The sequence below is a fragment of the Ptychodera flava genome, chromosome 11 (assembly GCF_041260155.1).
Source record: "Ptychodera flava strain L36383 chromosome 11, AS_Pfla_20210202, whole genome shotgun sequence".
Classification (NCBI taxonomy): Eukaryota; Metazoa; Hemichordata; class Enteropneusta; family Ptychoderidae; genus Ptychodera; species Ptychodera flava.
Genome location: NC_091938.1, coordinates 702,987 through 715,899, shown reverse-complemented (window position 1 = coordinate 715,899; position 12,913 = coordinate 702,987). Strand labels below are relative to the sequence as shown.

The window sequence follows — 12,913 nt, the reverse complement described above, 5'->3', positions numbered from 1 at the left end:
TTTTAAGTTAAATTCACTGTTTAGCATTGCATTCTGGGAAATGCACAATGAACTAAATCATAGCTGAATGACAATTTTCCATTGATAGAGTCATTACCATATCATTTACATCCTTAATTAACTTAATTTCCATGAATAAACACTAATATTTAGCACTACAAGCAGTAGATGCATATGTAAGGACACAGTCTTTCAAAGGCCATTGAGAATTTCATTCAAAATCTTTGGAGGGAGAGATGTGCCTTATGGATGAAAGTTCTGCTGTGTTAATTTTCTATGTTTATATTGTACCTCTTGTCAACTGATTTTGGGAATCATGTAATTGTCTGTTTGTAAAATCATTTGATTGGTTGAATGCTCAAATTTAAATATTACAGACTTCTGTCAGAGATCTCTGTGCCTTCATAATTTCTTGAGATGTATCTCACCTGTCTTGTGATTGAGAAGTTGATGTTCCAGGATGTGGCAATAGAGGTATTACTGCATTGCTCAGTGATTCACACAGTGGACATAGAAACTCACGTTTATCAACATCAAAGCTCAGATGAGCTCTGAAACGATGTGGTCTACGCTGCTCTTTGGCCACCACTGACTCAAAAAACCTGAAAATGAACCAAACAGTCTGTACAGTATACTTCAATCAACTCATCCAGTAGTGGAATACAGACATGTTATCTTAATAAAATTCCAATCTTTATTGAAATACACAATTTCAATTCATATTTGGCAGAGTTGAGTCAGGAAATTTATTTTTGATATGGAAATTATCATATTAAAAACTTTAAGATTTTTTTAGTGTATGATTCCAGTGAGCTAATATGATTTGTTTACAATATAACAAGCATTGGTGTTTTCTATCCTCAAGGGAATGCAAATAATCTAAAGTTGACACTTTTTGCTACAAAAATATAGATATATTCCTAGATATTGGCATTATATATGGAATATCACGTAATACCAGTTTGATTTGTTTACATAGTGAGAAAAATTGATATTCTCTATTATTGCTACAATGGAATAATCTAAAATTGATACTTTTTGCTACCAAATTGGATATGTTTCCTACATATTGCCATTTTATAAAATCAGATCTTGTATCTGTCAAGTTTGACTTCAGTTCACAAGGATAGATTGAACTTTTTCTGAGTCTCACCTTTGCCAACAATCCCAGTGCATAATGTGACCACATGTACTTACATGTGTTCCATAATACAGATCAGGAGGCACAAACATTGCATCAAATTTTTCTGGTTAAAAAAGGATACAAAAATACGTCAACTGGTGAAAACTTATAAATGTTGAAAAAATGTCTTTGATTACACCTAGGAAGTATTAAAATTTGATCTAGAGAAAATAAATAAACAGTCTTGAAGCTGATGTAAAAGAAAAAGTTGTGTGTCAGATCTTGCAAGGAGTAATCAGCTGTGCTACATCATCAACAAAGGCTTCATACACAGCTATAGAGCTTTTGACACTTAATACTGCCATATGCAATAATATGGCCTTTTAAGTTCTAAAAATTCAATAATCAGTTCGGATGAATGAACTTCAGTCATTCAAAAAAGCCATTTTCATTGTTATCAATATTTCTATTGAAGTCAATATTGAAAGAAATAGAGCAACACTTGATATAAAATCTGATAGACTACCTGCATCTCCAATGACCTTGCCTCTTGATTTTGACAAGACAGTTGATCTAATAGAAAATTAAGAAATAGAACATCCATGAAACAAAAAATCAATGATGATTGAAGTGATTTCTATTGCAAAACAGTTGCCTGCTGACCTCACTGGATCACACAGCAAAACAAAATGATGTGCACATCTAGGTTCTAGTACAATGCCCTTATGCAAGTTCAAAGAACAAATCCGCGCAAACATAAATACATGGATTGAGAGACAAAAACAAGATAAATATTACACATAGTATGTCGCTGTGTTACAAAAAAAAATGTTACTTTCTTGGGAGATGAACTCACTGACCTTTGAACCAGAGAAGCAAGAACCATGGCTCTTCCATCTAATGTCACTTCCTCATCTTCTTGACACAGAATACAAGTACACTTGGTGACTCCCTGTTCTGTTGCTTTACTTCTCTTTGCACCTACAGCCACTGGAAAATCTGACAGTATCTCACTGCAAATAAAAACAAAAGGCATGTAAAAATGAGACAACTGAGATGTTACTTTCAATTCAAAATAATACAAATCTTCTGGTACAGGTAAATAGTTTTTATATTTTTGAATGAATTTACCATGTCATAATGACTAGTGCTCAAGTTGTCAATGCAGTCTGCATATGAGTAATGTCTACTGTTATTGTTTGCAAGTGAATTTCAGTCAGGATAGAATTCATTTAACCCTCTGTGTGCTGTAATTTTTCCAAACAAAATGTTAGTGCAACATTTTACCAATTTTTATGAATTTTGCTGTGATTGTTTTGATAATTTTGGACTTACTGGACATAACTGTTTGTTGGCAGTAAAAAATTGTCTGGATCTGAAAAAATTGTCTGCATTATATCATATAAAGGTGACTCAAAAGATTAACAACAATAACACTAAATATTTTAAAAAATGCATTTCGTTGACAAGGCTTATATTCTGTATTTCAACCTACTGTACAGATGGGAATAACATTTGTTATGTAGAAAAGAACAAAGAAAACAGGATCAAAATTTAAAACTATTACAGCTGTACGCTTTCCAATCACCAGCAATACACGTACACCATGTATTACTTCATGTAGTTGGGTTACTGACTGCAACCACTATACACTAGAGCTATGACCAGGATGTCACCTGATACAGACAGATTATTCTGCAAAAGGTCATTGACCCTTAGTTTCCCTTACTGACCTAGTATCCATAGCAGTGGCACTAACATCACTGTCTAACTCCGTTTCAGTTGCTTCAAACAATTCAGCATTTTCTTTGATAAAATTTCTCTGCATCGCTGACATTTGTGCCATTATTCTGGCACGTCTTTGTTTTGCCAATTCAGATTTTCGTTTCTTCTCTGCTTCAGCATCTAAATCCTTCTGAACTTCAACACTTGTAATTTCACTTCCCTTCAGCTGCTGTACTTCAGCAAAAGTCTGCATGAAAAAACACATGATTTGTTGAGTTTGACATTGACATAGAAAGAGATGAAATGGAAAAAGTCATTCCCAGGTCATAAGTCAGAGACCCTTTTTTGTCCCAAAATCTCAAATGTTATACAAGGAAATATTCAAAGAGAACAAGCAACAATGCAAAGAATCTTTTTATGTGATTTTATAAAGACTTTTAAGCTGGACATTTTCAATAAAAGTAACTGCCTGTCATAAACAGATCACCACATCACTGATGCAAGTTTACAATAGAATACTGCATTCGGAGTCTATTTTCAATATCTTCTATCAAGTGTATGTCTACCAACATCAAACAGCCACTTTTATAACATAACCAAAATTGTGATAAAGTTTGACATGAAATTTTGAATGTTTAATAAGCCAGAGTCAGTACTTTGATGTGAATACAGAATGACACAATACCTTCAAAACCCAGCCCAACAAATCCTTGTGTTCTTCCACTCTCTTAATCTTTGCAAGACTTTCAAGAAGACTCAGTACACTTGCTGGTCCTGTCAAAAAACATAATATCATCCACTTAGCATAAAACAGATATCTCTGTTACAGATGAATGGATTTTACACCAAGGTTTGACAACTTGATTAATTAAAAAAGTAACATTAATGTAAATGTAGGCATTGGTCAGTGAATGATATACCATCATCAAAATCACCATACTTTACAATGTCAAACAAATCAATAAATCATTTGCAGATAGAAACGATTTTTGACAGTTTTTACAAGGGACAAATGTGAATTCATTGTCAAACTTTGGTGTGAAATCCCAGGTAGGTCATACACAGATTACAAAAGACGTGAAATTTTACTTTTATCTACAGTTATTATGAGAATGAAGAATAACTTGGCTCACCATCAGAGTTATCAGAGTTAGGGTTAAGACATGACAAACAACCGTCCCCGGAAATGTGTTGCCATGGTAACTCTGGAGGAACAAAAGACGGTTATGGAACTGAGACAAAGCAACAGAAAACAATGACACATGACAAAATTAAAAGAGAAATTAAAAAAAAGCAACGTTAGACCTTAACCCATCTCTCACACAGGGGACACAGGGAATTCAAGATCATCTACAAAAGCATTATGTTTGGTATTTTTCCAGAAAAGTCCCTTGATTCAAACCCATTACCAACACTACATTCAATGGAGATGTCAAGTGCTTTAAATGAATACAAGCAAGCAAGCCTGGTTTGCAGCACAAATGCATGCTGTATTACCCATGACACATGACAGTTGACAAAGGCAGGGTTTTATAGCTTTAGTGCAGATTTATCAATGCAGATGCCAAGTTCACAGTGATCATAGACAGTGATCAACAATGATCTATAACAGTGACATCAATGATCATTGACAATTATCATTCACAATCAATAACTGATCATAATGATCAATGTCGGTGATCAGTAACAGGTCGACAACAATATACGATGGTAACAATGATCAATGGCAATAATAAATGATGATCAGTCACTGATCTTAACGGTCATTGACTGATCATAACAGTCAATACCTGTGACTGGTCAACAAAGATCACTTATAGAGCTCAATAGCAGTGGCTGATGACAATAATGAACGAAGTGATAAATGACAACAGTTGTAGAAAAAACAGTCAAAGATATTGATTATAAACAATGATAAATGACAATTATCAACAATGATCATTGACAATTATCAAAGGCAAAGATCAGTGACAATAATCTAAGGGAATGGATCACGTACAGTATCAATGGTGATGATCAATGATGGCAAGGAACTACCATTGATCAGATACTGATTATTGATTTGTGAAAAATACAAAGGACAATCTGAAGGATGAAAATCATTTATGGTAATAATTATACTCAGTCTAATGAATGATAAAGATCAGTCAAATTGAAAGTCAGTGATATGAATCGATTGAAATAATCAATAAGAGTGATTTCAGATGATTATCAATAATCAGTGATCAGAGACAATAATTAGCAGCAATGATTTATATCATTAATATTTACCCTTTGAGTGCTGTAATTTTTTCCCGCAAAAATTTTAGTGCAACGTTTTACCAATTTTTAAAACTTTTCTGTAATTTTTTTCATAATTTGGACCCAATGGATATCATATTTCATTGGCTAACATTCTTTATCAAAATTATGTCAAAAATCTGAAAAAAAATTGACTGAGATATGTTTTTACAAAAGTGACAAAAATTGACTTTGGCACTCAAAGGGTTAACCAAAACAATGATCAATGAATGAAGTCAAAAGTACTGATCACTGCCACTGATTTAAGTTTACTGACAATGATCAGAAATAAAGATCAATAAAATTGATCAATTATGAGACACCATGATGATGTGTAGAGTTTACAATGATTCATCTTACTCTTATCATTGCATAATTCTTGAAATGACTTCAAAATCTATAAAGTGGCATTGGTCAAAGATTGTATAATGACCTTTCTCTCTGATGAACATGGACTGTGAATTGTCTCACTGTTCTTGGATTTACAATTCTAAATGTATTTATCAATGACATGTGAATGTCTAAGCAAAGATACAATTTAAATATTACAAATGTGATGAAACATCAAATTTATAAATGATATTACTGGTGCACTTTAAGTCAATGACTTTACTGTGATCTTGACAGCATAGCATTGTGATGTCAAAATTTAGCAATGACGTTCATAATATCTTCACATTTGGTAAATTGTGCAATTTGCCTCTGAGAGTTGTGCATATGATATTTACACTTTATTCTATGTGATATGGCTCAACCAAAAATTAGCATGTATGATTACAAATTACCAATTTACTGTAGAAGTCCTATGTTTAGCAATAAAATGTTTATACATTATCATATTATTGTGGTTTCAATCTTCATGGCCAAATGATTTGTCAGAGTGGCTGATATCTAATTTATGCTGTCCTTACCTGCTGTAGCTTTGGCAATAAAACCAAAATCTTCATGGTTGTTATGGTGACATTTCTCTTCATGTAGAGCCATGCCAACCAGATACAGAACCTGTTTACAATTATGAACAACAAAACAGATATGGATACGGTAACAAGCCTTCACTGATTCACATAATAATTGATACATGCACATATAAAAATGTTGAGATGCCTTGTCTCAATAACCCTCTTTCTCAGTAGCAGAGATCCTCCATTGTTCAGAGAGCAATTAAAATACTTTTTTGTCCAGAAAGTGCATGTAAGTCTCATTTCTAAAACTAGGCTGGTTTGCTGTATAGAAGTTGGCAAAATTTCAGCAACAGCTTCACAACACAATAAAAAGTATGTGATCAATGGCAAATATGACAAAAACTGGGGGAGTTTCAAACTTGATTTTCTGAGATGATGGAGAATAACAATGAATATCATTTCACAATCTGTCAACCATTATCTTTGTTCTATTTCATACGTTTCAAATTACAATTTATTTAAAGGTCATGAGAGAAACAAGTCCTGCTGACTGACTTTGTAAATTGAAAACTGATTCAAGACATTGTTCATACTAGACAGGTTTTATTGTTCCCTTCCTCTGTAAACTGAACGCTGTCTAGACAACATTCAAACCAGATAGCTTTTGTTTTACCCACCTTCTGTAAATTGAACACTGTCTAGACAACATTCATATTAGACAGGTTTTATTGTACCCACCCTCTGTAAACTGAACACAGTCAAGACAACATTCATATTAGACAGGTTTTATTGTATCCACCCTCTGTAAACTGAACACTGTCAACATTCAAACCAGTCAGCTTTTGTTGTACCCATCTTCTGTAAACTGAACACTGACTCTAGACAACATTCATACAAGACAGGTTTTATTGTACCCACCCTCTGTATCATTGTCTCTGTCCATCCACGTATTCTGGACAAACTAGCTCTGCGTAGAATTGTTGACAGGACATGAATCATGACGTCACACTGTAGTACACTGGATACACTCTTGAAAGTGGAAGTGAAGGGTGGTGGCACTGGTGGTGGTAAGGCTGGCAAGTGTCAATACAAACACAAAGCATCAGAAAAAGTGTCATCTTGAGATTTAGATCATACTTCATACATGTAGACCTGTGTCCAACTGACATGATACTTACTTGAGAAAGTTTTCATTGACATAAAAGACATACTGGTATACATATAGGAATGGCACAAAGACATCAAGAGAAATTCCTAAACCAACTCAAAGGAGTTCATAAGAGGGCTCTCTGATGTAGTTTCAAACTTCATAGCGTATAAAAGTACAGTCAGGCTACTAGAATGGGATAAATAGTCATGAATAAGGCGGTTATACAACATTTAAAAGAATATGAAAGCTCTATTAAACATTACAAACATGTAGAAATTGTATGCAATCCATCATTAAGGAGTCATCCTATGATCAAAATAATACATTTACCAACCACACAGATGTATGATTGAGGATACAATTACACATGTTTCAAGTACCCTATATGTCAATCAAGACATTGTATAAAGAGTTTTCAGTTTGCAAGATTAAATGTTGCAAATCAAAGATTCTATTCTCTCACTGTAATAGTTGAATGTGACTTGTTAACTGCTCCATGGATTATAATGTCTGTGAGCATCGATGGCAAATCATACTGATATTAACAATGTGAAGTTGAAACAATAGACATGTTCTGTTATTGAATACATATCTATGGTAACCTGAGTAAAGACACTTTCAGATTGTCAAACACATGCGAAATTTTGACACTGTCAAGGTGAGTGTAGGTGATGGGGAGAATGAACTGATTTTGGATATGAAATCACTATTACTTCCTATCTTGCAAAACTGCTCTTTGAAAACAACAAAATTGCAAGGAAATGATTCAATCATCATGTACATGTAGTAAGTGGGAAATCAGCATACTGTTAGTGTTAAACTAAAACCATACACCTACCTTCTCCTTCTCCATTTGACTTTTTCATTTTCCTTTGTGTTTCTTCAGCCTGTTGATAAAGAGAAATGTTGCTGACACTTCACTGTTATCTGAATGGTGGGAATTATACCAAGATGCCAAAATGGAAAGATGGCAACTGTTTGTGAAAACATCAGTGTGAGGGTAAACACTTTGAGATTAAGGGGTATATTTCTTGACATGGTACATTTATTGTTCAATTTACCTATTCAATTCACATTCTACAGGCTATTGTTTTCCATTAAATTTTTAATCCATTGAAACAATTATTTTACTGTCTTGTTAATCTAATCAGGAATATGCCTCTTTAATGACCTGATTTTGTCAAAGACTTATTTCTGTTGGAAGTTACCAAATCATAAATCTCATAAATGAAGACATAAGGGAATGTATGTCAAAATCTTGTCATCATAGTTTCACTATTTCACTAACCTTGGACTGATCTGCTTTTGAGTAGTGGTAGAAGAACGGATTGTAATCTTTGTAAAATTCCCTTTTCAATTCATAAAGTCCCTTTCCTGTGGCACCTGGTTTCCTGGGAAATCAACAACAATCATGCAAAATATGACCTAACAAAAGTATGTACCTTAACTTGTGACCAGCTAGTAAACAATCATAGTACATGACAATTCATTAAACAGATCATTGGATTCAATGAAGTTTAAATGGCTATACAATTCAATGGACACTTTTGAATCCATGAACTTTATTACACTGATTGGTACGTGTAGTGCAAAATTTACATGCGTCCAAAACTGCAGTGACTTGATATTTCATTTTGTAGACTAAGAAATATGAAGTGGTCAAAACTCAAGGTGGTCATAATCTGTGTTTCATAAGGGACATAGTATGGGTCAAATCTCTACTTTGATTGGATTTCTCTATGGGATACATTTTGGAACAGGAAATAGCACAACAACCTCACAGGTATCACCAAACTGTCTCAAAATAGATGATTCTTTGATTTTCAATTTTGCATCTAAATCTCCTGTGGTGTAGATCTGAGTGTCCAACTCTCTAAGATTGATTGGTTTGATGTGTAAGGCACAGAATGTCATGTAATGTGGATCATGCTATGATAGCATGATAGATGGGTACCCCTACACGACACAGACGACAGAATGAATGATCACTGCTACAAGCAGCATGACTTGATAAATACACTTACTTGAATGTTGCTACAGATGTAATCACAGTTTCCAAGCCAGTCTCATGATTGTGCTGTGAAGAACAGAAATTAGAGCATTGAACTTTGTCAAGTTGTAGGCAATGTATACAGAACAGGCTATAAAAAACAAATACTAAATAATATTTATGCAGCGTATTTTTCTTTTTTTTATTGCACACAAAATTTTGTAATATTTATATCACTGCATATTTTAAACAATGAATATTACAATTAACAATTTCAAATGAAGCTAAAATGCAGAAATCACAGATGGAGAACGTAATGATCAAATTTGTAGAGTTGAAGACTTTGAGGGCAGGGAGTGTATTGCATTGATGTACAGTGGAAGGTGGTGAGGGCAGGGAGTGTATTGCATTGATGTACAGTGGAAGGTGGTGAGGGCAGGGAGTGTATTGCATTGACGTACAGTGGAAGGTGGTGAGGGCAGGGAGTGTATTGCATTGATGTACAGTGGAAGGTGGTGAGGGCAGGGAGTGTATTGCATTGATGTACAGTGGAAGGTGGTGAGGGCAGGGAGTGTATTGCATTAATGTACAGTTGAAGGTGGTGAGGGCAGGGAGTGTATTGCATTGATGTACAGTGGAAGGCGGTGAGGGCAGGGAGTGTTGATGTACAGTTGAAGGCTGTGTGGCCAGGGAGTGTATTACACTGATATACAGAGGAAGGCTGTAAGGGCAGGGAGTGTATTGCATTGATGTACAGTGGAAGGCGGTGAGGGCAGGGAGTGTTGATGTACAGTTGAAGGCTGTTTGGCGAGGGAGTGTATTACACTGATATACAGAGGAAGGCTGTAAGGACAGGGAGTGTATTAAAATTGATGTACAGCGGAAGGCTGTGTGGGCAGGAAGTGTGTTAAATTGTTGTAAAACACCATACGATGATGAATGGTGGAAAACTCTGTGGGCAGGGAGTGTAGTATATTGATGTTCAGCAGAAGGCTGTGTGGGCAGGGAGTGAATTACATTGATCTGGTGATGTAGCATCAAATGAGCCTTACATTTTCTGTCAGTGATTTTGCAAGTTCACTGTGAGGCATAGGACCGATGCATAGTTGATGAATAACTTCCCGTTTCACTCTATCTTCATGAGATACTTGACCAACACCAGCTGCATACCGTTCACCTGTACAAGTAAATAAATTACCCTATCTAAGAGTTTGTACATTTTTGCTAATTTTGTCAAAGCTACCAAACCATACACTCAAACTACTTAGTTCCAACATGAATTCTAGTAAATGGCACATTTTCAGTAAACACTGTTTCTTCAGTCAATTTTTCAGAAGGACACCTTTCTCATCTACTGGTAGTTGTATCATATGAAGTGAAATTTCTGTGAGCTCAAAACAGTACATGTATGGATTCACCACACATTCTGTACATACTGTATTTCCTTATAGTGGAAATGAATACATTTATTTGACATTAAAAATAGTTTGGAATAAGAGTATAAATGAGAGTACTAAAATGAAAATTGTTAAACTTCACCTTCAATTGGATGAAGGAATTTTTGAATATGAAGGGTCACATCTAGCAAGTGATACTTTTCACATAGTTGAGAAATAGTTCAACCTTTAGACACACTGAAGTCTAATAGAGTACAAATTGAGTTGATCAGATAAGGTAAAGCAATCATGTCCTGAGAGAATAGATTTGTATCTTTCATTCCACCAGTTGATTTGTGGCCTTCCAGACCTCCCTGGAGGACATACTTTGCATAATAATAGTCACTGCTATGGTAACAACTGATAATGACAAATATTCCGTCGTGGCACCCTCAGAATATCCTCTGGGATACTCTTTAAAATGATCTGATTTATGCGACTCGTAAAGGTAAACAACTTTATGTTGAACAACTGTAGAAACTCGCTTGTCTTTTCCAGATGTATAATCTGATTTGAAATTCTACAATATTCGATGAGTAAACAGGTTGTAGGAAAAAACTATATTAATATTTATTCTCACGTAAATTTTATCTGAAAACAAAAATCAAGTTTAAAGTGTTTGGTTGAGGTTCAATTTTAGCAATGCTGTTTATCTTCATTATGTCTATACCAAGAATAGTTTTACAAATTTGATATACACTTCTGAAGGCCTCTTCTTAATTGAAGATTTCCTGTCAATCCATTTGAGAAAATTGCAGTACACATAGCATAGCTTTGCACATTGTAAAACTGACACGAACAAACTAATCACACTGAAAGCTAATTTTGAAGACTTTCACAGAAATATAAATCATTCTATTATATGTGCAGGAACATTTTCAACACATTTTTTTCAAAGCAAAGAAATCCAAGAAATCTGTGGACATTGTCAAATACAGCAAAGTTCTATCCTACACCACACATCACCTGTGAGTCAGACACTTTGTAGATTAAGAGAAGTGTTTTTTAAAATGGTGTACATACCCAACACAACTATCAACAACAACAAGAATTCTTCAATGAGAGTCTCTATATGGACCTGTTTTTGAGAATCCTAAAAGAGATGACACAATTATCTAAGATGATACATAGGATGAAGGGTTCTAACATCTCCATATTAGCAAAATTCCATACTGATTAACATCAAGAAATGTAGACATTATACCATTGACAAAGTACTAGTACTTTGTACTGTACAAAATATGTGAAAGATTGTGGACTTTAACAATAGTTTAATATCTGTTTGAGTGTGACACGTCAGTGGTTGAGAGAAAATCAAATATCTCAAATGAATATACTCAACTCTGTGTTATTTGAACATTTAAAGTCAGTGCAAAGTTTCAAAAAGTTCTCCATGGAAATTAATGTATATAATATTGCTAGTTGATACACTGATCATTCCAATATTAGAAATGATTTGAAATGTCTATCATTTGTTCAAAACTTGTCCTCTGAAAATTACCATGGCACATTTAATACATCAGTTAATGGGTTCAACATATGCAAGACACTCAATTCTAATATCATACCAGGGTCCAAGCGTTCAGAGATTGGAAGATGTGAAAACAGCACATTGTGTAAGTCATCTGGTGATTAATTTTTATGTATAAGCTATGTACTTTTGGTTTTAGCATTTGCAAATATTAAAACTCACACTTTGGAAGACCCACACACAAATTCTGTCAGTCATAACTGTTTCCATGGTGATAGGATAAACTACTGTAAAACATTTTGAATTAGCTGCATGCCTTTTTCGCGATTTTGGATTTCATTGCAATCATTAGCAAATTTAAACACTTAGCTAAATTAGCTTAAAAAGGATGTTAGCTAAAAAGGCTTGATTTACAATAATTGATTCACAATTTATTGCTGTAGTATTCATTGTCATTTAATTTTGGAAATAAAACTTGAACTTTACCTCAGATGACAGCTTGTCAGCATTCTCTTTCATCACGTTAATCAGACCATATTTGTTCAACACTGTGATCACAAATTCATTGGGATTCATTAACATAGCTCCAATCTGTGAACAAAATCATATAAAAACAACGTCTGTTATTTGCAAATGTCAGTATGTATTTTTGTTTTTGTTTTTAAAAACAGAACATTTTTTGTAAGCACTTGCCTTTCTCAGACTGTACTTAAGTACATTAAAATTGATTAAAAGTTTTTCAAAAATACCTCTTTTGTACTCTCTCCTGAAAGTTTTCATGTTTTGTTTGAAAACAGGACATATTTTCAACAACATTGTCCTTCTTGGATTGCACC

The 12,913-nt window shown here is 34.2% G+C and overlaps 1 protein-coding gene across 2 annotated transcripts in view; it reads right to left on the bottom strand.

The window, feature by feature from the left end:
• Nucleotides 1-12,913, bottom strand: part of LOC139143208 (E3 ubiquitin-protein ligase UBR2-like) — an 80,069-nt gene that overhangs the window by 15,566 nt on the left and 51,590 nt on the right. Inside the window, exons 21-35 of one of the 2 annotated variants that reach the window (XM_070713356.1) lie at nt 12,564-12,668; nt 11,630-11,699; nt 10,223-10,347; nt 9,205-9,257; nt 8,469-8,571; nt 8,019-8,067; nt 6,949-7,103; nt 6,040-6,130; nt 3,982-4,053; nt 3,534-3,622; nt 2,857-3,095; nt 1,984-2,136; nt 1,650-1,696; nt 1,154-1,247; nt 429-602 (exon numbers count right to left, since the gene is read on the bottom strand). In XM_070713356.1, coding sequence (XP_070569457.1) covers nt 429-602; nt 1,154-1,247; nt 1,650-1,696; nt 1,984-2,136; nt 2,857-3,095; nt 3,534-3,622; nt 3,982-4,053; nt 6,040-6,130; nt 6,949-7,103; nt 8,019-8,067; nt 8,469-8,571; nt 9,205-9,257; nt 10,223-10,347; nt 11,630-11,699; nt 12,564-12,668 — 1,619 coding nt within the window. The remainder of the gene's footprint in view (nt 1-428; nt 603-1,153; nt 1,248-1,649; nt 1,697-1,983; nt 2,137-2,856; nt 3,096-3,533; nt 3,623-3,981; nt 4,054-6,039; nt 6,131-6,948; nt 7,104-8,018; nt 8,068-8,468; nt 8,572-9,204; nt 9,258-10,222; nt 10,348-11,629; nt 11,700-12,563; nt 12,669-12,913) is intronic. The other variant, XM_070713357.1, reaches the window with a different exon arrangement.